Genomic DNA, 23929 nt, shown 5'->3' with positions numbered 1-23929 from the left:
ATGGGTGCCTTGGGAGTGGTTACAAAGCTAAAATGTAAGTTCTTATCTGACATGCCCAACTCACATCAAACTCGCAAACTCCCCTCCGTCAACTAGACCACCACGTCGGTTAAAATAAGCAATCCTACCTAATTAGCAACGGAGTTAGAATGCAAGACAGAATGTCAAGAGAGGGCGATGATAACAGGCACAGCGCCTTCTTTTATGGTACGCGACGGCCCCCTCTTGTCCCCGGCTAAATACGAATCTATGCGATCCATGATACTAACATGCAGTCTAGGCACTCTGGTAAGACAAGGACCGACCCGGTTTTCGAGGCCCCGTTAATTTAAAATGGTATTAATTGGATCTGCGACTATGGTAGATGGCCCCAGAGGTGTTTTACTCCGTCTGCTATGGCGACAAGGATGTGCACCCGTCTATCGCGGAGCTTCACAGCTTCCACCCCGCCGTCCTGCACGGGTACTGCCGCCGCCGAGTCCGGTGGGCCGACTACCCAGGGGTTATCGAGGATGCGAACCACCAGGTGTTTGGGACGTATGCTACAGGCTTGACAGACGCGAACATGCAGAAGCTAGACACCTTCGAGGGCAGCGAGTACGTACGGCGCAAGGTTAAGGTGAGGCTGCTGGCCAAGGTCGGCAACGCCAAGGGGGAAGGCAACGTCGAGGGCGAGGAGAGGGAGGCCGAGGTCTACGTCTTCATTCGCGAGAACGAGCTCGTGGACAGGGAATGGGACTTTGAGGAGTTCCGCCGGGAGAGATTGGGACTCTGGACCCGGGGGGTTAGAGATTAGGACTTCGGGACGAACATCTCGGTGTACTTGCGACAACGATGTCCAAGTGGAAACTCAGAAGCCATGCAAATTAACCGGCAGCTTGGCGTCAAGGAGAACCACCGACACAACTTGGAGTAGAATTAACTGCGGAGTAGATATCTACCTAATCCTACACTAGATATTAGACCAGGGAAGCGGTGCAACGTGTCTTGACACTTCATTCTCTCAGTGTCCTCCTCCCACGACCCATGCTACGTGGAGTGCTTGCCTCGACAGGGGGAGCCTGGCGGCCTCTTCCCGAAAGAAGAGGAAGGAAAGAGAGAGAGAAAGAAATAACCTAGAATGCAGGGGAACCTGTGAATGTAATGTAGGGATACATAAGGCAGCAAAACGTATTGACCACCCGCTCTTGCCGATTCTGATCGTGACAATGACAGCAAACCTCGGTGCCCTCTGAGGCTGTACCCAACCCATGCCAATAATGGTTAAGTTGCACGTGCGACCCAGCTTTCTCCCATCTCCCCGTATTGTTGCCGGCGGCCGCAAAGGACCGATCCCGGTTGAAGATCATGAATGTAGATCATGATAGAAACGGCACTGCGCCACGACCCCTCGGCCCCTTCATTACCAAAGCTCGGCCAAAAATAAAGATTACCTATGCGAACTTCATGCTTGGCTTTCAAAATGCGGAAAACTGTGGTTGCATGGCATGGGGCAGTACCTTTACCGCCGCTCGGTTACGACGTACAGCAACCCTGAAAGGGTTCTCCATTGCGAGCCAATCCAACCCAGAAGGAGCACTCATGCTTCAAACGGCTGAGCGTGAGAGTCGGCCCAAATCAACCAGAATCAGCCATGCCAGCATCCGACGTCACTTCTAGATCAGCCGGTCGCAGAACCGGCCGCAGGAAACAACAGCTGGCGAGGAAACATTGGGTCTAACGATAATCCGGAAGACCAATGATGGAAGAGCGTCAATACGCAAACCAATAGACAGCACAACACGAGTCATTTCTGCAATCGGCTCTTGGTTTCGCGCCCAGGCGATCTAAATCCGCTGGCTCTGGTTGTTCCTGAATCGCTTCAAAAAATCTTAGTCCACTAGCACACTGGCGTCTTCTCCATTGGTAAATGCCCAGAGGTAACATTGCTGGCAAAATGGAGATGACTGGTGCAGGCACGTCAGATGAAACAAGTCCCCTTGTTAGGCTCGTTTCACTAGCTCAATAGACGATCCACTCGGCTATCCCAGCTGGGGGCAAAAGAAGAGAAAAAGATGCTTGTCAACGCCACTCACACCTGTGTGACAGCTGTAAGGCGAGTGGCGCCACTTGACTCGTCCCAACTTGCCAGCTAGTTTTCTGACCCTGCACTAGTTGTGGAGTCAACACCACCATTTCGCCAAACTCTGAAGCACTTTTCATCATCACCATCTGACGCGACTCAGCCAGTTGGTTTTCTAAGAGTCTTCCAACCCCAGGCTTTCCGGGTCCAGACCCAAGGAACGCTAACCCCGAAAACTAACTATCCACTTTTTGTCAGAACAAGCTTTTTTTTCTGGGGATAGACGGTGGCTTTGCGAGTCAGTCTTGTCATTGTGAGGAATTCGGTGTGGCACGGAGGCTGAGGTTTTCAGAGGAATCCCATGCCTGCCCGGATTCCATTGTTGGCGTAACCCCTGGTTGGGATGCAAGTGGAGGTAACCCGCAACCTCGACCCCGCCTTCCCAATGCCGTAGCCTGACCCTCGTAGCCTGACCCTTGAAAACCCTTGTCACCCGGACCTCCTTTTTCACCCCTGACTCCTTAGCGCACTTTTATCAAAGGCAGCGTCGTAACTAGGCGTGCGCCACATGAGAAGCCAGCCTTAGCGAGGCACCGTTCCCATGGCACTGACGGCCGTCATTGGCGGCCGCTGCCCCAGCTCGGAAACGTCATGTTGGTACTTCTCTGAAGAAAAAAAAACGAAAAAAAGAAAAAAACTCACAAATCGCCTCCGAAAAAATGGGAAAAAATTATGGACCTTGTCACCGCATCGTTTGCCTGGAAGGCCATGTCCTACGGGAATCAAGCACTTTTTCTACTGAATTCCGGATAGGGGCAGTGCTTAGAGTCTGTGTCTTGAGCGTTCGTCCACATACAAACTTGCGGTCAAGGCATTTTTCCGTCTCCCCATCAGCCGCTTCGTAGCTCTCTCCCTGCAAAGTCGTCGTGTGGTTTGCAGGGTAGGGGGCGTGGCTTCTCCGCTTGATCCTCCGCGCGGGCTTCCCAAGTCGAGTCTAGTCAGGGGCAAATGCAGCTTCTTTCCGTAGCTCGTCCCGCCCATTGCGCAACGCCCAAGCGAGTGATGCAAGGGAACCATGTCCTATCATCCCTCTTTCTTTTTTCCTCTCCCTACCTACCCAAAGACAGTTGTTGCCATCGTGGCCCACCACGACAGTCGAAACATAGCAGCGAGAGTCATGTCAGCCTATCATCCCCGACCGTCTGACATCCCCATCCTCTTCCTTGCTAGTCTCGCCCGAGTCATCCCATCCACATTACTCGGACCTGGTTGCGCTGAATGTGATGAACCATGCCTAGTGGCTACTGCCCACGCTCCTTGATGTCCAAGTGGGTGTCCCAAGTGGGTGTCCATGTGGACCTCCCGATGCTTGTTCGACTCGCTCCCTCTTCTATCCAATCAATATTGGATCGTCGTCTGTTCCTGCAGCGATCCCTTCCAAGCTCCGGATCCACGCCGGGGACGTGGCTACCTGCCCCTTGACTAGCTTGGCTCCCTTTTTTGGTCCTCCTCTCAGACTCTGATCGCCCTTGGCCATCCAGTATAAGAGGCATGCTCGATCCCTTCCAAGACATCTCCTTTCGTTTCCTCACACTCACCATCTTTGCGACAACTTGAGCTGCCCTCACTCCTTCAAGGCTAGACCTCACTTTTCTTCGCTGTTGCTTGCACCGCCTGGAGCAGTACCTTCCTTTCAGAAGCAACTTGGAATAAGCATCTTGCTTAATCAATCTTCGACTTACCGCAAGTCAAACACCTCAGTCTCGACGACTACATTGCAGCTCAAGGCTTGACCTTACCACCGAGGATTTTTCGTCTGGAACGATTAGAATCTCAACCCGCAGTTTATCCATCAATATGTTCTTCCAGAAGACTTACACCGCCATCTGCGGCTTTGCCGCCGTGTCGAGCGCACACATTGTCCTGTCATCCCCCAAGCCGTTCGCGGGTACCATCAGCTCTCCCCTCGATGCGTCTGGCAGCAACTTCCCTTGCCAAATGGCCTCGCACTCCGGAGAGGCCGCCACCATGTCCCTCGGCTCCTCGCAGGAGCTGGCCTTCATCGGCTCGGCTGTTCATGGCGGAGGGTCTTGCCAGGTGTCGATCACCTACGACACGAACCCGACCAAGGACAGCGTTTGGAAGGTGATTCATTCCATCGAGGGAGGATGTCCCGCCCAAGGCGCGGCGGGTAACCTTGGCAACGACCCCACCCAGCCTGTCCCTTTCACGTACAACTACACCCTTCCCGCGGACATTCCTTCCGGTAGTGCCACCATTGGTTGGACCTGGCTCAACAGGATCGGCAACCGCGAGTTCTACATGAACTGCGCTGCTGTCAGCCTCACCGGCAGCGGTGGATCGCAGTCCAACTACGAGGCCTTGCCCGACATGGTTGTCGCCAACATCCCCTCGATCAACTCTTGCAACAATGCCAACCTCGAGGGCAAGGACTACCTGTACCCGAACCCCGGCAACTCCGTCGAGAAGCACCCCTTCACCGCCAACAACCTGGCTCCCTTGGACGGAGACTGTGGCCCCAGTGGCTCCAGTGGCTCCAGTGGCTCTAACGGCAGCTCAGGGTCTGCGCCCCCTGCCTCCGCCGCTGGCAGTGATTCTCCAAGCACTACCTCCAGCGTTGCCGCTGGCACAGGTCTTCCGGGTGCTGTCTTCATCACCCGCCCCAACAGTGCCGCTGCCTCCCAGCCACCTGCCGTCTCGACACCGTCGGTTGATGCCCCCTCGGCTGCGGCCCCCGCCTCGACTCCCAGCGTCTCTGTTGAGAACCAGGCGGCTGCCCCGCCTGCTGCCACCGCATCCTCTGCTGGCAGCTCGTCCGGCTCAAGCACTGGTGCTCAGACAGCCGGCTCTGCCTGCAGCCCAGAGGGCCTCTGGAACTGCGTCGACGGCAAGTCATACCAGCAGTGCGGCAGCGGTGTCTGGACTCCCGTCATGCCACTCGCTGCCGGCACCACTTGCACCGGCGGCCAGGGATCCAACATCAACATCTTCGCCGCCAACGGCAAGACTCGCCGCTCGATGCGCTTCCGGTCTTAAAGCCCGCAGCCTGTTGGGGTGACCATGTCAGGGCTGCCGCCTCTGTTTGGATATGAGGATTGGCATACCCTTGTGACGTTCTTCTCTGTACATATATGGATGTTTTGAACTGTCCAATCTTTCTTGTCTTCTGATCTTGTACAAATATTAGAATGGGACGGCCTCTTAGGTCAAGGATGGTGTTTTTTGTTGGGCTTGGGATAAGCCCCCTTCCATGGTCTGGTAGACAAACCACGAATCTACAAAAAGCCTTGTGCTACTATGATACATCTTCAATCTGCATACTGTCACAGAATATTTTAATCATGACTTGTGATATCTGATGGCTGCTGAGGAGTCGCAATGAACAGGATGTGTTTGTCGGGATCCTTTCGACCAGGTTGCTTGTCTTGCCTAAGACTGAGACACTGTTCATACTTGTGAAACACTTGTAAGAGATTTATTCTAGCCCAATTGCCATTCTCTTCTTCTAAGACATGGCCTGTGAGACTCACTGCTTTGGAGATGATAGAATCTTGGGAAGATTCCTGGCCTCACTCACAGAGGATGAAGAAAGTAGATTAGATTAGATAAGATTAAGGTTGTCCAATCATCTGCCTGCAATATTTTTGACTGGGAAGAGTGCACGGAAAATTGATGATCCCGCCCCTAGCGTAATTTGAATTGGCAACAGCAGTCCCCAGCTCCCTGGCCTGTCTGTCGCGCTCTGCGATTTTTTGATTCGACGTGTGGTGCTTGAGGCTGCGACTTTCCATTTTCGAGTCAACCCACCTTTTGACTTCCCTTTTTCCCCTTACCTTCCTCAATTCCAGTCCTCAACACTCATTTACTCTGTACACTTGCTCAAAGTGTTGGTGTGAATCGACCACTTATCTCTCATGCCCATCCGTGGGCCAGTTGTACAAGCTGGTCGACGAGGGGACTCACGGCTCTGGCCCTAAAAGCTCCAAAGCTCCGAAGCTCCTTGGTCCCTACCTACTTACCTGCCCTCTTCCACTCTCCCAGACTCTCCTACCGAAATCCACACCGGGCGCCATTCCGACAAATACACATGAATACCTAGGCGCCCATTGGATAAGTGGTAGATGTTGCAGCCATGTCAGGCAACACCATTGAGGATGTGGTCAAAAGGCTGAGCACGCCTGAGACAGGTAAGGCTTGTTTTCTCTCTCTGCCGTCTGCCCAAAGTTTCGCTCTCGGATCCTGACATATCCTCTAGAACTCCGGGTCAAGGCAGAAGCTGCGACAACACTGCGCGACAGTCTTGACCACTATGTCACCGGCCAGACCTACCCACTCTTCCTCAAGAGGATGATGCCCATCTTCCTCAACATTCTGAGAGGGCCATGCGTTTTCCACACGAAGCCACTAGACCAGGCGAACCTCCAGAAGCTGCGCAATTGCATCCTGGATATCCTCCACCGATTACCGACGAGTCCCAGCCCTCCCGAGCCCTTTGAACCGTTTGCCGAGGAGGTCGTGGACCTTCTCATGGATCTGGTCAGAAATGACAATGAAGACAACGCAATCCTTTGTGTGAAGATTGTATCGGATATCATGCGACACCAGCATAAGGTGCTGGCCGGCAAGGTGCAACCGTTCTTGAATTTGATTCAGGAACTATTTGATCAAGCGGGCCGAGTGGTGCGTGAGCAGCTTGACAACACCCCAGCCACGGGGAATCTGGCTGGGAATCTTCCCGGGGCACCATCCACCCCTGGGAGTTCTCAGACTACCTTCCTGCAGCACCAGCAGTCCCCTCGGCCGGGTTCTCCTGTGGTCCCAGGCCAGGACTTCGCCCCAGAGACTGGCCAGCAGCCTGGCCGGCCCCTGCTGAAAGGAATGCAATCCTTCAAGGTCCTGTCAGAATGCCCCATCATCGTGGTGTCTATCTTTCAGGTCTACCGGAACACGGTCAACCACAATGTCAAATTATTTGTGCCTTTGATCAAGTCTGTCCTTCAACTTCAGGCTACGGCCCAGGAGCAGGCACACAAGGATGCCGCAGCCAGGGGCACCATCTTCACCGGGGTCAGCCCAAACATTAAGAATCGGGCAGCCTTTGGGGAGCTTATCACTGCCCAGGTTAAGACTATGAGCTTTCTGGCCTATCTGCTCCGCCAATACTCCCAACAACTAAGCGACTTCCTCCAATACCTCCCCGATATTGTGGTGCGACTTCTGAAGGATTGCCCACGAGAAAAATCGACCGCCCGGAAGGAGTTGCTCGTTGCTATCCGCCACATCATAAACTTCAACTTCCGGAGGATTTTCCTGCCAAAGATCAACGAGCTTCTAGATGAGAGAATCCTGATCGGAGATGGCCTCACCGTCCATGAGACTATGCGGCCGCTAGCCTATAGTATGCTAGCGGACCTGATTCACCACGTCCGGGACAGACTTGAACCCGATCAGATCCGAAAAACGGTTGAAGTCTACACGAAGAATCTGCAGGACAACTTCCCGGGGACGAGCTTTCAGACGATGAGCGCAAAACTCCTCCTTAACATGGCGGACTGCATCGCGAAGCTGCCGAATAAGGTGGACGCTCGCCATCACCTGATCATGATACTAAACGCCATCGGCGACAAATTTGCCGCGATGAATCGACAGTACTCGAACGCTGTGAAGCTCTCCAAGCTGCACAGCCAGCAGGCTGACGCGGCACCTGAATCTTACCTGGCGGATAAGGATCATCTCCCCGAGTGGGACGAGATCGACATCTTCACAGCGATGCCCATCAAGACTTCGAACCCACGGGATAGGGGGGCGGGCCCAGTCTTTGAGAACAAGTTCCTGTTTAAGAACCTTATGAGCGGTCTTAAGAGCACCTTCTACCAGCTGAAGACTTGCAATCCTGCACCTCCTATCGATCCCCAGAATGCCCCAGCTCATTGGCAAGATGTGTCGTACGGCTTTACCGCCGAAGAAGTCCAGGTCATCATCAAGCTCTTCCGAGAGGGTGCCTACGTCTTTCGATACTACGAAATCGAGAAGCCCGCGGCCGACTCGCAATATGCGTCGCCCGTCGAGTATATGGCTAACTTCTACATGGTCTCGAGCAGCAAGGAGGAGAAGGACTTGCTCGAGACATTCGCGACTGTCTTCCACTGCGTTGACCCGGCAACCTTCCACGAAGTGTTTCAGCAGGAGATCCCACGACTTTACGACATGATCCATGAGCATACGGGACTACTACACATACCCCAATTCTTCCTTGCGAGCGAGGCAACGTCGCCCAGTTTCTGCGGCATGCTCTTGCGCTTCTTGATGGAGCGTATTGAAGACGTGGGATCCGCGGACGTGAAGAAGTCGTCCATTCTCCTACGCCTCTTCAAACTAGCCTTCATGGCTGTGACCCTTTTCGCCAGCCAGAACGAGCAGGTTCTGCTGCCCCACGTGGTTGACATCGTCACAAAGTCTATTGAGCTTTCCACCAAGGCTGAGGAGCCGATGAACTACTTCCTCCTGCTCCGTTCTTTGTTTAGGAGCATCGGAGGGGGCAAGTTTGAGCACCTATACAAGCAGATACTCCCCCTGCTGGAGATGCTGTTGGATGTGCTCAACAACCTGCTGATGGCCGCCCGAAAGCCCGCAGAGAGAGACTTGTACGTCGAGCTCTGTCTCACCGTCCCGGCGCGGCTCAGCAACCTCTTGCCACATCTGAGCTTCCTGATGAGGCCGCTTGTTGTCGCTTTGAGAGCAGGCACCGACTTGGTCGGCCAGGGACTTCGAACTCTCGAACTTTGCGTCGACAACTTGACTGCTGATTACCTGGATCCTATCATGGCCCCGGTTATCGACGAGCTCATGACGGCGCTGTTTGACCACCTGAAACCGCATCCATACAGCCACTTCCACGCGCATACAACCATGAGGATCCTCGGCAAGCTTGGAGGCCGGAACCGAAAGTTCATGACCGATGCAACCCCCGTCTCCTTCCAGACCTACGCCGACGAGTGCTCAAGCTTCGACGTTCGGCTGATTGGGTCCAAACGGGACCGCGCATTTCCTGCACACATCGGCATCGACTTGGCGATTCAGAAGCTGATGGAGGCCCCCAGGGCCACTAAGGGTGTTCTGCCGAAACAATACGATCCATACTACAAGAAGCAAGCCCTGAATCTGATCAAGGCACAGGTGAAGCTGCGCATCGGTTTCGATACTCTGCCGGAAGACCTCCCTCGGTTAATCCGCCTCCAGGCCCAAGACCTGGTTGCCCGGAAGTCGGATGCCGACTTTTCCCTCTTTGAGACCTCGGACAAGCAACGCTCGATCGCGAAGAAAGCCGACGAAGAGGGCGTACTGAAGCGACTCATCAAGGCCGTCATGTTCGCGCAGTCAATCCCCGAATTCAAGGACGAAGCGGAAGCGATGATGTCGGGGCTCGCCCGCCACTTCACCATCATCGAAGTCGGGCGGGGTTTGGTCGACTTGAAGCGCGGCTCTAGCCCATTCAATGTCAAGGCTGGGGAAGGACCGCTGTACCTCGACACGCGGATCTTTTCAGACGCCCTCCTCGAGTGTCTCGCCTCCGACAATCCCGACGTGCGTGATGGGGCCGAGCGGACGATAAAGGAAATCCACAGCACGGCTGTGACAATTTTCGGCTCTCCCAACTACGTGTCACGGCTCGCCTTCTTCAGCAGCCTGGCCTCGACCTTCTGCCACGGCTGTTACGAGGAAGAATGGTTCACCAAGACTGGAGGAAGCCTCGGCATCAAGATACTCCTCACCGACGTGGACCTCGGAGATGTATGGGTTGCCACGAAGCAGATGGAGTTTATCCGGGCTCTGATGTATGTCATCAAGGACATGCCCCAGGACCTCCCTGAGAAGACTCGGAGATCGGCTCAGACCACGTTGGAGATCCTTCTCACGCGGATCACGAAGAACGCCAAGAAGGAGGATGCCCTGGCAACACCGGCCCAGCCGGGGCAGCAGCCGCAGAAGCAACCGCGCCTCGCCCAGCTATGCATGCTGCTAAACGGCGAACTTGCACACATGAACCGTCACGTTCGTGCCACAGCGAAGCGATCTCTCGAGCTCATCGCGAAAGCCACGGGGGCGGAGATATGGGAACTCGTTGAGCCCTACAAGGATCGGCTGCTGACTCCGATCTATGCCAAGCCGCTACGAGCCCTCCCTTTCCCCATCCAGATCGGGTACATCGACGCGATCACGTATTACATGTCGTTGAAGCCGGATTTTGTGGCCTTTGACGAGCACCTCAACCGGCTCTTGATGGAATCGCTGGCTCTCGCCGACGCCAGTGACGAGTCGTTGGCGGGAAAGAACCTCGAGTTTAGGACCCACGAGTTCATCGTGAACCTGCGGGTGTCATGCATCAAGATCCTGAGCACTGCCATGGGATTCGAAGGGTTCATGTACGGGCAGGCGAATCCGACCCGGAGCAAGATCGTGTCGGTCTTCTTCAAATGCCTCTACTCGGAGTCGAAACCAACCATCGAGGCAGCCAACGACGCCCTCAAGGCTGTCCTGTCCCACACGACTAAGCTTCCGAGGGACCTCCTTCAGGCTGGCCTCAGGCCCGTCCTTGCGAGCCTCCAAGACGCCAAGCGTCTCAGCACCCACGGCCTGGACAACCTCGCTCGCCTGCTTCGCCTGCTCACGACCTACTTTAAGGTAGAGATCGGCTCGCGGTTGCTTGACCACGTCAAGGTCATAGCCGAGCCAAATGTCCTGCAACAGATCTCGTTCACCTTCTTTGAGCAGAACCAGCAGATGAAGGTCATCGCTGCCGTCTTCAACATATTCCATCTTCTGCCTGATCAAGCGAGGCAGTTCAAGGAGCGGGTGATCGACGCAGTCTTGGACCTGGAGGAGAAGCTCCGAAGGACTCACCACAGCCCGTTCCGTATTCCGCTCTACAAATATCTCAACCGGTACCCGCCCGATATTTGGGCATTCCTCCTGAGTAAAATCGAGGAGCCGAAATATGGCCGCTTCCTCGCCCAGGTCTTGCGCCACCCAGACAGCCAGCCGCTCAGGGACTACGGGGCTGCCAACGTGGAGATCCTGGTCAAGGCCTGCAGCGAGGTCTTGGACAAGGACACCAAGTTCGCCGCTATCATTAACACCATCAACATCCTGCACGCCCTTTGCCAGTATCCCAACATAGAGATCAAGGAGCACGTCGACTGGTTGAAACAAGTCGGCAGGGATCTCGAGCGGAATCTGAAGGCACACACCCTGCCCCCGCCCCTGCGACTTGCCGCCAACCAAGCTGCGGAACAGCTCATGTTCATCTTTACAAAGTCTTTCGAGCGGAATCCTGAGGACCTGGATCCCCTCTTCAGCCTGGTTGAGTCGATCACCGCGGATGACTTGCGAGCCACGCCGGACCTTTTCTCGTATCTCTACCGGAACATCATCTGCAGCGAGTCTATCGACTTTTGGAGGACCACAGTACTTCGGTGCCTCGATGTCTATGCTGGGAAGAGCGCCAGCCAGAAGACCAAGTGTTTCTTGCTGCACAACATCGTCAACCCGATCGTGGCAATGGACGTGATGCGCCATTGGAACCGGCCGGTGCAGCATCAGCGGCTTCTGGACAAGACGGTCATCGACTCCATCAACACCAAGATCTGGAGGGCGAATCTGTCCGACCCCCAGGAAGACCTTCTCCAGCCTGGCATCGATCACACGCGGATGGAGGTCCTTCAGCTCTCCGCCATGCTTGTCAAGTACTACCACCTTATCTTGGCAGACGCTCGTAAGGACTTCATCAAGTTTGGCTGGACTTACATCCGCCTTGACGACGTCATCAACAAGCATGCGGCGTATGTGGTGATAGGGTACTTCATCGCCCACTATGATACTCCGGCGAAGATCGTGACCCAGATTTACTTCTCGCTCCTCAAGACGAATCATAACGAAGGCCGTGCCCTGATCTCGCAGGCCCTGGAATTGATCGCGCCCGTCCTCCCGAGCCGCTGCTCTGGCCCTCCCAACGAGAGGAATCCCGTCTGGGCGGTGGCGCCTCGCCGAATCCTGGCAGAAGAGAGCCAGAACGTCCAGCAGATGACCAACATATTCCACTTCCTTGTCAAGCACCCGGACCTGTTCTATGACTCTCGCGACAAGTTCGCCATGTTCATCATCACGTGTCTCCGCAAAGTCTCTTCTCCCCCGAATCCTTCCAATGAAAGCAAGAAGCTGGCATTGCACATGATGTGGTTGATCTGGAAATGGGAACAGCGTCGTGTCGAGGGCAAGCGCAGCGAGCCCGACCGCGGAGCTTCCGAATCGCCGGCCAGCAAGAAGCGCAAGCTCGACGACGCAAAGGCTGCGTCCCCGTCCTCGGCGAGACAGGTTGCCCCGGCAGAGAGGCCCGACTTCCAGATCCCGGCGATTGGCAGGCAAAAGATGATCAAGTATCTCGTCGAATTCATCGCCCAGCTGAACGAGCGGTACCAGCTCCCATCCGCGAAGGTGAAGGAGGCGGCGTCAGGGGCTGGGCCGGCTCTCATGCACCAGCCCTCTCACGAACTCTGCTCTCGGGCCATGACCCTGCTCTATAATCTCCTGCAGCCCCAGTACTGGGGTGACCTTGACGTCGACCTGTTTCCCAACGTCACCGACGTCGTCTTGGCCAGTGACAAGACCACTGCGGTTCTTGCGGCCGATCCTTCCGACAAGGAGAAGTACGATGACAAGTTCATCACCAACATCATCAATACTCTGCAGGTCGTGCGCATCATTCTCAATTTCAAGTCCGATGAGTGGGTGCTCCGGAACGTGCCGCAGATCCAGAAGATCCTGGAGAAGTGTCTCAAGTCGGAGAACCCCGAGTTGCAGGACTGCCTGCACACCGCCGACAAGGAACTCGACGGTGGCCGCGACCTGAAGCCGACTGTCATGCGGATCCTGGATGCGGTTCCAGAAGATGTGCCCATGGAAGATGCCGATGCCGAGGGGGAACCGGAGGCACCGACTTCCGAGATCATCACCTTCCTGTCCGGCATCGCCACGGAGAGCATGAATGCCGGCAACTACGTCTCGGGCATCAACCTCCTCTGGTCCTTGGGGCTCCGCAGGTCCACCGTCATCGACCAGCACGTCCCCGCGATAATGAAGTCGCTGCAGGCGAAGCTTGCGCGCGACCATGTGTCGTACTACGCAACCCTGGCACAGCAGGGGAACCCTGCGGCTAGGCCGCCGCAAGACCCGAATGCTCCGGCTGAGATGAATCCGTACGACCTGGAAATCCAGACGGGCCTGATCATGAAAGCAATCGAAGTCACCGCCCTCCGGATGGAGATTCTCGGCGACAACCGCCGGCCTTTCCTGAGCGTGCTCGCAACCCTCGTGGAGAAGTCGCTGCACATCCCTCTGTGCGAGAAGATCCTCGACATGGTCGAAGGCTGGGTGTTCCGCTCCGAGGGGACGTGGCCGACTCTCAAGGAGAAGACGGCCGTGCTGCACAAGATGCTGTCCTTCGAACATCGGCAGGATCCCACGATGCTGATGAAGTTCCTCGATCTTGTGATTAGGATTTATGAGGACCCCAAGATCGCACGAACCGAACTCACCGTCCGGATGGAGCACGCTTTCCTGATCGGCACGAGAGCCCAAGACGTCGAGATGCGGAACAGGTTTATGGCAATCTTCGACAGCAGCCTGTCCAAGACTGCGCGCGCCAGACTCGCCTACGTGATCGTGTCTCAGAACTGGGACACCCTGGCCGACTCGTATTGGCTTGCCCAGGCATCACAGCTTCTCCTCGCCACGGTGGAGGCGAACACCGCCATCCAGATGCATCACGAGGACTTCAAAATGCTCCCGGCTTCACAGCTCTTCGGCACCCACGCCAAGGACTCGCGGGAGCCGAGCAACATGGCCGATGACAAGTTCGACGCCATGATGGCCGGTCACCGTCGGTTCGTCGGCGACCTTGGCGATGTCAGGGTTCGCGACATCATCGAACCCCTATCGCAGCTCCAGCACACCGACTCCAACCTGGCGCACGAGATCTGGGTCGTGTTGTTCCCCATGTTTTGGTCAGCGACCGCCCGCGAGGACCGAGGCGATCTCGAACGTGGCATGGTGACGTTGCTTACGAAGGACTATCACGCCCGCCAGCTGGACAAGCGGCCCAACGTGGTGCAGTCTCTCCTCGCAGGTGCTGCCATGGCCTGGCCGGATTGCAAAATCCCACCTCACGTCCTCAAGTTCGAGGCCAAGACGTACGATGCCTGGTACACCGCCCTCGTACAACTCGAGAAGGCCGCCATAACGCCGGAGATCGACTCGGCGAACGTCCGGGAGAGCAACTTGGATGCCCTCGTCGACCTCTACGCATCGCTGTCGGAAGAAGACCTGTTTTACGGCACTTGGCGGCGGCGCTGCCAGTTTGTCGAGACCAACGCGGCCCTGTCGTTTGAGCAGAATGGCATGTGGGACAAGGCGCAGAAGATGTGGGAGGCGGCACAGGTTAAAGCTCGCACCGGCGCCATCCCCTTCTCCCAGGGCGAGTACATGCTCTGGGAGGACCAGTGGGTGATCTGCGCGCAGAAACTCCAGCAATGGGAGATCCTGCAGGACTTTGCCAAGCACGAGAACTTTCAAGATCTGCTTCTCGAGTGCGCCTGGCGAAACACGGAGATGTGGCAGACGCAGGAGCACAGGGAGCAGCTGGACACGCTGATCAAGGGCGTCATGGATGCGCCAACTCCGAGGCGGTCCTTCTTCCAATCTTTCATGTCGCTCCTCAAGTTCCACAACAAGCAAGAGCCCATCCAGGACTTCAACAGGGTGGTGGACGAGTCGATCCAGCTGTCCATCCGCAAGTGGCATCAGCTCCCGAGGCGCCTCACCCAGGCCCACATACCGCTTCTTCAGAACTTCCAGCAGCTAGTCGAGCTTCACGACGCCAGCGTCATCTGCAACAGCCTAGCCTCGACCAACCAGGGGAACCTGGACGTCAAGTCCGGAGAGCTCAAGCTGCTGCTGGGCGCCTGGCGAGACCGCCTCCCCAACACGTGGGACGACATCGTGGCATGGCAGGACCTGGTGACCTGGAGGCAGCACATATTTGGCCTCATCAACAACACCTATCTCCAGCTGCTGCCACCGCAGGGCCAGAATGCCGGTGGCGCGTCGTTCGCCTATCGCGGCTATCACGAGACGGCCTGGATCATCAACCGCTTCGCCCATGTCGCGAGAAAGCACAGCCTCCCGGACGTCTGCATCAGCCAACTGAGCCGCATCTACACGCTCCCCAACATTGAGATACAAGAAGCTTTCCTGAAGCTAAGGGAGCAGGCTAAGTGCCACTACCAGAACCCCGACGAGCTGACTAGCGGGCTGGACGTCATCAACAACACCAACCTCAACTACTTCAGCGCCCCGCAGAAGGCCGAGTTCTACACGCTGAAGGGCATGTTCCTGGAGAAGCTCAAGCAGAAGGATGAGGCCGACGCCGCCTACGGGACTGCCCTGTACTTCGACATCACCGCCGCGAAGGCCTGGGCCGAGTGGGGCCACTTCAACGACCGCAAGTTCAAGGAGGATCCTTCGGATCCGACGACGGCGAAGCAGGCCCTCACGTCATACCTGCAGGCCGCCGCGAGCTACAAGAACCACAAATCGAGGAAGCTCATCGCGCGCATCCTGTGGCTCCTGAGCCTGGACGATGCCAACGGCACCATCGCCTCCGGATTCGACGACTTCAAGGGCGACATTCCTGTGTGGTATTGGGTCACGTACATACCCCAGCTCCTGACCGGCCTCAGCCACAAGGAGGCGCCTCGAGTCCACAGCATCCTCCTGAAGATCGCTAAGAGCTACCCCCAGGCGCTCTACTTCCAGCTGAGAACCAACCGGGAGGACATGCTGGCCATCAAGAAGAACCAGGAGGCCAAGGCGAAGATGCGGCAGCGGGCGCAGTCGGCGGCATCCGGCGGCAAGCCGAGCAGCTCGCCGCAGCAGCCAAGACAGGAGACGCCGGCCGCCAAGACTGCCGAGGGCTCGTCGAGGCCCGCGACGGCCAACGGAGAAGGTACGCCGCAGGTGAAGAACGAGGGCGCCGATGCCAGCGCCGCGCCAGCCGCCTCCGCTACGCCTACCGCACCCGGTGGTGCTCCTCAAGGCGACCAGCCCGGGACCGCCGCACAGAAGAAGTATCCGTGGGACCTGGCCGAGGAGATCATGAGCGTCCTCAAGACTGCTTTCCCTCTACTTGCCTTGTCCATGGAGACCATGGTCGATCAGATACAGAAGAATTTCAAGTGCCCGCCGGACGAGGATGCGTACCGACTCATCGTCGCCTTGCTGAACGACGGCCTGGCATACGTCAGCCGCATGCCCACCTCGTACGCCAAAGACGTCAAGCTGCCCTCGGCGACCGAGACGAACATCACCCGCTTCGCCGAGACGATCCTGCCAACACACATCCGGAAGACGTTCGAGGTCGATTTCGTCGAGGTCAAGCCGACAATGTACGAGTACATCCACAAGCTACGCAAGTGGCGCGACAAGTTCGAGGAGAAGCTCGACCGGCGCCGCTCCCCCGTCCCGTTGGAGAGCTACTCTCCACACCTCAGCGAGTTCCGATACCACAAGTTCGACGAGGTCGAAATCCCGGGCCAGTACCTGCAGCTGAAGGACAAGAACCAGGACTTCATCCGGATCGACAGGTTCCTACCCAACGTGGACCTCGTCCGCACCATCGGCGGTTCCCATCGGCGGCTGAGGATTCGCGGCCATGATGGCAGCGTCCATGCCTTTGCGGTCCAACATCCGGCGGTCAGGCAATGTCGTCGTGAAGAGAGGATCCTCCAGCTGTTCAGACAGCTCAATCAGACCTTGAGCAGCAAGAAGGAGAGTCGCCGCCGGGATCTCCAGTTCACTCTCCCGTTGATGGTGCCTCTCGCGCCCCATATCCGGATCGTGCAGGATGACAGCTCGTACATCACCCTCCAGGGCGTGTACGAAGACTACTGCCGGCGCAACAACGTGGCCAAGGATGAGCCGGTGTTGTTCACCATGGACAAGCTGAGGGGTCTTGTAGAACATAAGGGAATGGTAAGCTCTACCCATACGACAGGCAGAAATGCCGTGATGTGGACCGTGGCTGACATTTGTTTCCAGAAACCCGGCGACCAGAACGTGACTGCCCGCCTGGAAGTGCTCTCGGCCATTGCGGAGAAATGGGTCAATCACATGGCGGTGTTGGAGTACTTCCAGCAGACCCATCCCCAGTTTGCCGACTTCTGGCTCTTCAGACGGCGCTTCTCGTACCAGCTCGCGGCGTTGACCTTTATGACGTACATTCTGCATATCGACAAGCGGTACCCGCACAAGATGCACATCGCGCGCGGGTCAGGCAATATTTGGGGCTCGGAACTCGTGGCTTCCATGGCGCAGAACAGGCCGTTCTTCCATAACCAGGAGCCGGTGCCGTTCCGTCTCACGCCGAACCTCCAGACCCTGATGGGACCCCTGGCGACAGAGGGCATCTACAGCTGCTCGATCATGGCGATCGCGCGCTGCCTGACGGATCCCGAGTTCCAGCTGGAGCACGCGCTCACGCTCTTTGTGCGCGACGAGATGATGCACTGGTTCACGAGCAGCCACCGGGCGCTCAACATCAGCGAGAACCAGCTGCGGGAGGCGGTGCAGACGAACAGCGAGATGATCGTTAAGAAGGCCGTCTCACTGGCAAAGGCACCGGTCGGCAACCTGCCGGCCAACCAGACGGTCATCGACCTCATCTCCAAGGCCGTCAACCCGATGAACCTTGCCATGTGCGACGCGCTCTGGATGCCGTATCTCTGATTATCACATGGGGTGTTTTATTATTCTTGTTTGTCTTATGTTTTGGTCTTTTTTGTTGCGAGGAGTTCGGAAAATAGGGGGTGGGGGGATTCTGCCCCTGGTGCTTACCCCGTAATAGCACCAGATTGCATTGGAAGGATTCGCAAGGGACGGCATCTTTGATGAGAAGGGCTCAAGGCGTCCAGGAGTCCCCGGCGCATACATGAGGCTAATTCGCTGCTAATAGACAGCGCGGGGGGCTAGTTTGATGTTTTATGAATATCTGTACTATACAATTACAACTGCTCAATAGGGGCTTCGTCCACATTTTAGGGCAGCAGCCCAGCACATAAACAATAAAAATGGCTGGCGGTCAATGAACTGTTTGCTCCCTCGGCCCGTGACGCAAACTCAGTTTCTTTGGCTTCTTCACTCAGATGCCGATCCGGAATCGGGTCGGCATGTGCCCACAATCCCGGACCGACGGCAAACCCCGCATCGGAGGTTGGTCATTTCCCCAATCCGGATTCCTCCACCCCGCATGTTCGGTTGGTCGTGAAGGTGTCTGTCTGGTTCTCTAGTTCAACTCTTCAGTAATAAAAGGCCGCTGGGTAAGAACCTGGTTCCTGGAATTCTCAGTGCAGTTAGATCTTGCCAGCACCCTCCTACCAACCAACCAACCAGCCAATCAAAACACTTAGATCCATCCATCCCTCTCCCAGAGTTAAAGCAAGGGATCACCGCCACCGAAACCACAAACTTACAGCAAAGATGGTCTCCAGGGAGATACCGCGTAAACTCTGGGAGCACCCAGACCCGGAGAGCACGCCGATGTGGGAATTCATGCAGGGAGTAAACAAGAAGCATAACCTCCAGCTCAAGGTATGAGCCTCCCTCCCTCCTATCCTATCCCATCCCATCCAATCCCATCCTATCCTACCTTGCTTTTTTTTTGGTTCAAATCCGGGGAAGCCCTCACGAAAACCCCCCCAACAGAGCTTACAAGCCTAATACCCCCCCCAAAAAAGACCTTCCAAGACCTCCACGCCTACTCCCTAGCCCACAGGTCCCAGTTCTGGACCGACGTCTTCGCGGCCGCCGACTTCGTCTATTCCGGCGGCGAGTCGCTTGCCGGCGCCGTCGACGAGTCCGCGCCCATCGACGCCGTGCCGCGCTGGTTCGGGGGCGTGGAGCTCAACTTTGCCGAGAACCTGCTGTTTCCTCCCCCGTTCCGCAGCAGCTCCTCCTCCTCTTCTTCCACGGCCGCGACGACGGCGGTGACGGAGGTCCGCGAGGGCGGCGGCGAGGTGAGGCATGTATCGTGGGGTGAGCTGCGGGCGCGGGCGGGGAGGGCGGCTGCTGCGATGAGGGCGAGGGGGGTGGGGAGGGGGGATAGGGTCGTCGCCGTTGGGGGAAATGGGGTCGGGACGTTGGTCGTTTGGCTTGCTGCTGCGTGGGTGGGGGCCGTGTTCTGTAGCTGCTCGGCGGATATGGGGGTTGGGGGGATATTGCAGCGGGCGGTGCAGGTTGATCCGAAGGTGGGTGGCCGTTTTTTTCCTTCTTTTTTTTTCGTTTTCCCCTTTCTGTTGTCATGTCTGGAGGATGGTGATCTGTCCAAGTTGGGGCACGGGGAACAGGTTTGCCTATGTGAATCGACTGACTGACTGACTGGCTTCTCCTCAGCTGCTCTTCTTCGACGATGCCGCCGTCTACAACGGCAAGAGGATCGACCTCCGAGTCAAGATGGCCGAGGTCGTCGACGGGCTGAGAGAGTGCAGCGAGTTCGACGGCGTCGTGGTCCTGCCGCGGTTCCCCGAGCCGCTGGATATCTCGGGAGTGGTGCCCCGGTCCGAGACGTGGGACGCGTTCGTCTCCCGCGCGGACGGGCTGCCGGACCCGGGGTTCGTCCGCATCCCCTTCCACGAGCCGTTCCTCATCTGCTACTCGTCCGGCACGACGGGCATGCCCAAGGCCATCGTGCACTCGGTCGGCGGGGCGCTGATCAACTACTTCAAGGAGGGCGGGTTGCACGAGGGCAGCGGGCCCGACAGCGTGGCGCTGCAGTACACCACCGTGGGCTGGATCATGTACTTTGCCAGCGTCGGCGTGCTCCTGTTTGGCGGCCGCGCCGTCTTGTACGATGGCTCGCCGTTCCAGCCCGACCCAAAGGTGCTGATCCGCATCGCCGAGGAGCAGAGGGTCACCAAGCTGGGCATCAGCCCGCGGTGGATGTTCGAGGTGGCCAAGAATGGCATCTCGCCTCGCGAGGTGGCCGACCTGTCGAGCCTCCGTATCGTCACCTGTACCGGCATGGTCCTCTCGGATCAGCTGTTCGAGTGGTTCTATGACAGGGGTTTCCCACCGAATGTCCACTTGGCTAACATATCTGGTGGTACGGACATTGTGAGTGCTCGCCCCGCTGCATGCATGGTCGTACCTCTTGTTTCCGCTGACACCACAGCCCAGGCTGGCTGCTTCGGCCTCATGAACCCCCTCACTCCAGTCTACGTTGGCGGGACCCAAGGCCCCTCCCTCGGCATCCACGTCGCCATCTACGACTCCCTCCTCCCAGACGGCCCGGGAAAGGAGGTCGAGCACGGAACTCCCGGGGAACTCGTGGCCGTATCCGCCTTCCCCAACGTCCCCTGCTGCTTCTGGGGCGACAAGACGCCCGTGGCGTGCCGCGGCTCAAAGTACCACTCGGCCTACTTCGCGCGCTTCGACGGCGTCTGGGCGCACGGCGACTTCTGCTGCGTCCACCCGGTCACGGGGAACATCTACTTCCTCGGCCGCGCTGACGGCGTGCTGAACCCTTCGGGCGTGCGCTTCGGCTCCGCTGAGATCTACTCGGTTGTCGAGGAGCGGTTCGCGGACCGCGTCGCGGACTCGCTTTGCGTCGGCCAGAGGCGGCCGGGCGACCATGACGAGAGCGTCATGCTGTTCTTGCTGATGAGGCCGGGGCATAGGTTTGATCGGAGGCTGGTGAATGAGGTTAAGGAGGCGATCAGGAAGGACCTCTCCAAGAGGCACGTGCCCAGATATGTCTTTGAGACGCCTGAGATTCCGGTGAGTGGCTACCTGGCTCTGTTTGCCGCAGGGGTTGAGACCGATCGTTTGGTTACGCCGTGGCTGACAGCAATGTTTGAAGACGACGGTCAATCTGAAGAAGGTCGAATTGCCCGTGAAGCAGATAGTCTCGGGGCAGAAGATCAAGCCCAGTGGGACATTGGCGAACCCGCGGAGCCTGGAGTATTACTACCAGTTTGCAAGGGTCGAGGATCTCATTGGTGCAAAGGAGAAGCTTTGAAACCAGGTGTTGTTGTAACCCAGTAGAATGTGCTCTTCACTCGTTCTACCATAGCATACAGCAGTGTGGAAAGGGGTTGCCAGCAAAACGGAAAGTGGTACATGACCGCCTAGCGATACTGCGTAAGGCAACCCCGGGGAATATAATGGCTATACGCCATAAATCAGCAGAATATGGTATAGGCAACGAAGCATTGGAGTTAGAGAAATAAGGAGCCCCTGATCCAGGATAGGGGTCATGGTCGCGCACTGTGACAACTACTCTTTACCTCAATCTGGTAAGGCAGCTTTCACTGGCAACGCATTAAATAGGTGCCTGCATTCATCACTCGTAGCAATCGCTAAATAATCGTGAAGGAAATAAGTTTCAGGTTAGGGGAGGAGGATGACTGAGAGTATGTTATCATGAAGAATGACGCTATGCTCTTTTGCCCCCAGATATTGTTAAGTAATGATGCTCGTATGGTTGGTTGGATTAGCGAGGCGCCAAGCTTCCCCCAGGGCATTTTGATGATGTCACTCTAAATCCGGGGTCGTTGAAGATGCTCATGACATTTCAGTGTCATATCTACCTCAGTGCTTTTCCCCGCAAGCGTGTGGTTGTCAGGAACTGGAACGGTAGTCCAGTCACTGCTCGTGGCCGTCATCGACCAGACCCCCCCTGAGACCTTGAGACAGGCTTGCAGTGATTCGTGTAGGCCATGCTGGACCGTGACTGGTAGCTCATGATCTTGGTTTCCCTACCTGCATGGCGTCGCCTTTCCTTGACCAATTACTAATACCACCTCTTTGAGGGGGCAATAAATACTGCCCATATAAGGAGTGGGCATCGCCGAGCCTATTTCCGGAGAGGGGATATAACTATCGATGACTTTGGCTCGCTCTGTCGCGTTATCAACCCTGAGACGTTCATACAATCGCCATTCTATCGGGTGGTCTCGGGTTCGAAATCTAAGCAATATGGCACCGGCCACTGGGACAGCGTATCAAGTCCACATCACGCCGCAGAATAGTGGGCTGTGGGAGTTTAAACAGACTGAAGAAACAGCGAAGAAAGCTTCAGAGCTCTTACAAAAAGATCTCCAAGTGAGTCGAGGAGCCCTGAACTTTGATTATATTTGAACTGACCATCAACCAGGAACACCACGTCTTCTTCAACGAAGACGGCTTCCACAATCACGTATGTTATGTGTCCGCCACTTATAAGAACGCTTTCTGAGACAGCGTCAAGATTCCCCATCACATTCTAGCTCTCTACGGTACCGGAGCAGGTGCCGAAGCTCTCCAGAAAGGCTACGATGCGAATACCGGGTACCAGCGGCCGGTCCTGCCGCCTCATGGCGGAGTCATAGAGGACCTCAAGGACTGGGACCACGCAAAGAAGTATCTCGGCAAGGAGAAATACTATCCCGATTTCCTCCGCTTCTTCCAGAAGGAGATCGACAAGAAGGGGTGGGAGAATGTGATGAACGAGTATGTCTTCAAGGGCGATGAGGCCGCCGATGACGTATTTGGGAGACTCTTTGCAGGTCCGTAGAAGCAGGGCTAGAATGTTTGGGGAACGGAACAGAGACAACTAAACCGCCCCTTAGGTTTCCTCCATCCCATCATCCAGCTGATGTACGGCATGGAATGGGCCCAACCGGCCATCGTAGCCGAAGCACTTGCGCAAACAAGTGTCCACGGCAACGATCTCAACCCCTTCCTCTTCGAAGCCGAGAAGGAAGCAGCACAGTCCTCCGCCGGCGACATGCCCTCGATCGTGTCCCTCTACAAGGCGGTGCACGATAACGACAAGCTGGCCAACTCGGTGCGGATGGAGGACTCGAACAAGGTCCGCGACGGCGTGCTCGTCCGCGCCCGCGCCGAGATGCTGAAGGTCGCGAGCCGCGTGAAGGTCAGGCCGGAACAGCTGGAGGAGAAGACGGCCGAGATGTTCCACTCGGCTCTGTACATGGCGGCTGCGGCGGCGATCCACCCACCGAAGCATCCAAAGTTTGACTTCTTCTTCATGTGAGAACCCCGAACTATTCTCCCATCTCCCCTCGGCGCAATTGGCAAACAGACGCTGACCCCCCACCGCAAAAAGCCACCACGTCAACTCGGCGCCCATCTTCCTCACCATCAACGCCCAGCCGTGGATCTCGACCGAGGTCAAGGTCCGCATCCTGGAGTGGAAGATCCGCATGGACCTCGTACAGTACGCCGCCAGGGCCGTGCCGCCGCTCTCGCTCGACTCCATCACGTTGTACAGGCCCCGGGACGAATCCGGGAAGATGCCCGCAGGTATTTCACCCCCCCTTTCTCTCCACCCGCCAGACGTAAAGAGAGAGAGAGAGAGAATAGGCTGACAATTTTTGCCTTCTTCCACCCGTAGACGTCGTCTCTAGGTTGCATCTATTCGACGACGACGGCCACGCCATCAAGCTCGGCCGCGCAGCCGGGATATGCCAGGAGCTCTCTACCAAGTACCAAGGCAAGGACTGGACCGTCATCCGGGGCGACGACGTCTGGATGAAGGTCCACCGCCTGATCGTCGATTCGGTCGAGGCCCCGGGGCCGCACTGGGTCCGGACAACCGGCCTTGATGAGGCGTGGGAGGTATGTCATTGCACTGAAAATTCCGACCGACAATTTACTTGGTCGTGCTAACCATCATCTTTGGGAACAGAACGTGCCTGATGCTCCTGATGCCAAGCTGTGAGACATAAATGTATATGGTCC

The 23929-nt window shown here is 56.7% G+C and overlaps 5 protein-coding genes across 5 annotated transcripts; all 5 read left to right on the top strand.

Moving 5' to 3' along the window:
- Positions 1 to 41: 41 nt before the first annotated feature.
- QBC33DRAFT_542089 (AIG2-like family-domain-containing protein) lies at positions 42 to 970 on the top strand. The gene is made up of 2 exons (XM_060428226.1): positions 42 to 227; positions 365 to 970. Exons 1-2 carry the CDS (start codon positions 150 to 152, stop codon positions 794 to 796), a joined length of 510 nt encoding a protein of 169 aa, XP_060282394.1. The 5' UTR covers positions 42 to 149; the 3' UTR covers positions 797 to 970.
- Positions 971 to 3662: 2692 nt separating this feature from the next.
- QBC33DRAFT_542084 (uncharacterized protein) lies at positions 3663 to 5396 on the top strand. Its single transcript, XM_060428225.1, has one exon. It carries the CDS (start codon positions 3920 to 3922, stop codon positions 5117 to 5119), a length of 1200 nt encoding a protein of 399 aa, XP_060282393.1. The 5' UTR covers positions 3663 to 3919; the 3' UTR covers positions 5120 to 5396.
- Positions 5397 to 6215: 819 nt separating this feature from the next.
- QBC33DRAFT_453494 (uncharacterized protein) lies at positions 6216 to 17920 on the top strand (the record flags this gene model as incomplete). Its single annotated transcript, XM_060424689.1, has 3 exons — positions 6216 to 6270; positions 6339 to 17167; positions 17234 to 17920. 3 exons carry the CDS (start codon positions 6216 to 6218, stop codon positions 17918 to 17920), a joined length of 11571 nt encoding a protein of 3856 aa, XP_060282392.1.
- A 1499-nt stretch (positions 17921 to 19419) lies between these two features.
- On the top strand, positions 19420 to 21421 carry QBC33DRAFT_542079 (acetoacetyl synthase). Its single transcript, XM_060428224.1, has 4 exons — positions 19420 to 19437; positions 19583 to 20302; positions 20366 to 20965; positions 21048 to 21421. The coding sequence occupies exons 2-4, from the start codon at positions 19643 to 19645 to the stop codon at positions 21204 to 21206; spliced, it is 1419 nt and encodes a 472-aa protein (XP_060282391.1). The 5' UTR covers positions 19420 to 19437; positions 19583 to 19642; the 3' UTR covers positions 21207 to 21421.
- A 744-nt stretch (positions 21422 to 22165) lies between these two features.
- Positions 22166 to 23909, top strand: QBC33DRAFT_516083 (HypA protein; the record flags this gene model as incomplete). Its single annotated transcript, XM_060426125.1, has 7 exons — positions 22166 to 22291; positions 22344 to 22385; positions 22437 to 22734; positions 22798 to 23218; positions 23295 to 23491; positions 23583 to 23806; positions 23877 to 23909. 7 exons carry the CDS (start codon positions 22166 to 22168, stop codon positions 23907 to 23909), a joined length of 1341 nt encoding a protein of 446 aa, XP_060282390.1.
- Positions 23910 to 23929: the final 20 nt, after the last annotated feature.

This window comes from Phialemonium atrogriseum (assembly GCF_030411735.1).
Source record: "Phialemonium atrogriseum strain 8032-3 unplaced genomic scaffold QBC33scaffold_16, whole genome shotgun sequence".
NCBI classification, from domain to species: domain Eukaryota; kingdom Fungi; phylum Ascomycota; class Sordariomycetes; order Cephalothecales; family Cephalothecaceae; genus Phialemonium; species Phialemonium atrogriseum.
The sequence above is the reverse complement of the archived record's forward strand: the minus strand, read 5'-3'. Positions and strand labels throughout refer to the sequence as shown.

Excerpts from the sequence above, each read along its gene's own strand:
- QBC33DRAFT_542079 (XM_060428224.1), top strand. The coding sequence starts at position 19,643 with ATGGCCGAGGTCGTCGACGGGCTGAGAGAGTGCAGCGAGTTCGACGGC. Across the intron at positions 20,303-20,365 it reads TATCTGGTGGTACGGACATT|GCTGGCTGCTTCGGCCTCAT; the intron begins GTGAGTGCTCGC and ends ACCACAGCCCAG. Across the intron at positions 20,966-21,047 it reads TTGAGACGCCTGAGATTCCG|ACGACGGTCAATCTGAAGAA; the intron begins GTGAGTGGCTAC and ends CAATGTTTGAAG.
- QBC33DRAFT_542089 (XM_060428226.1), top strand. The coding sequence starts at position 150 with ATGCAAGACAGAATGTCAAGAGAGGGCGATGATAACAGGCACAGCGCC. Across the intron at positions 228-364 it reads GTACGCGACGGCCCCCTCTT|ATGGCCCCAGAGGTGTTTTA; the intron begins GTCCCCGGCTAA and ends CGACTATGGTAG.
- QBC33DRAFT_542084 (XM_060428225.1), top strand. The coding sequence starts at position 3,920 with ATGTTCTTCCAGAAGACTTACACCGCCATCTGCGGCTTTGCCGCCGTG.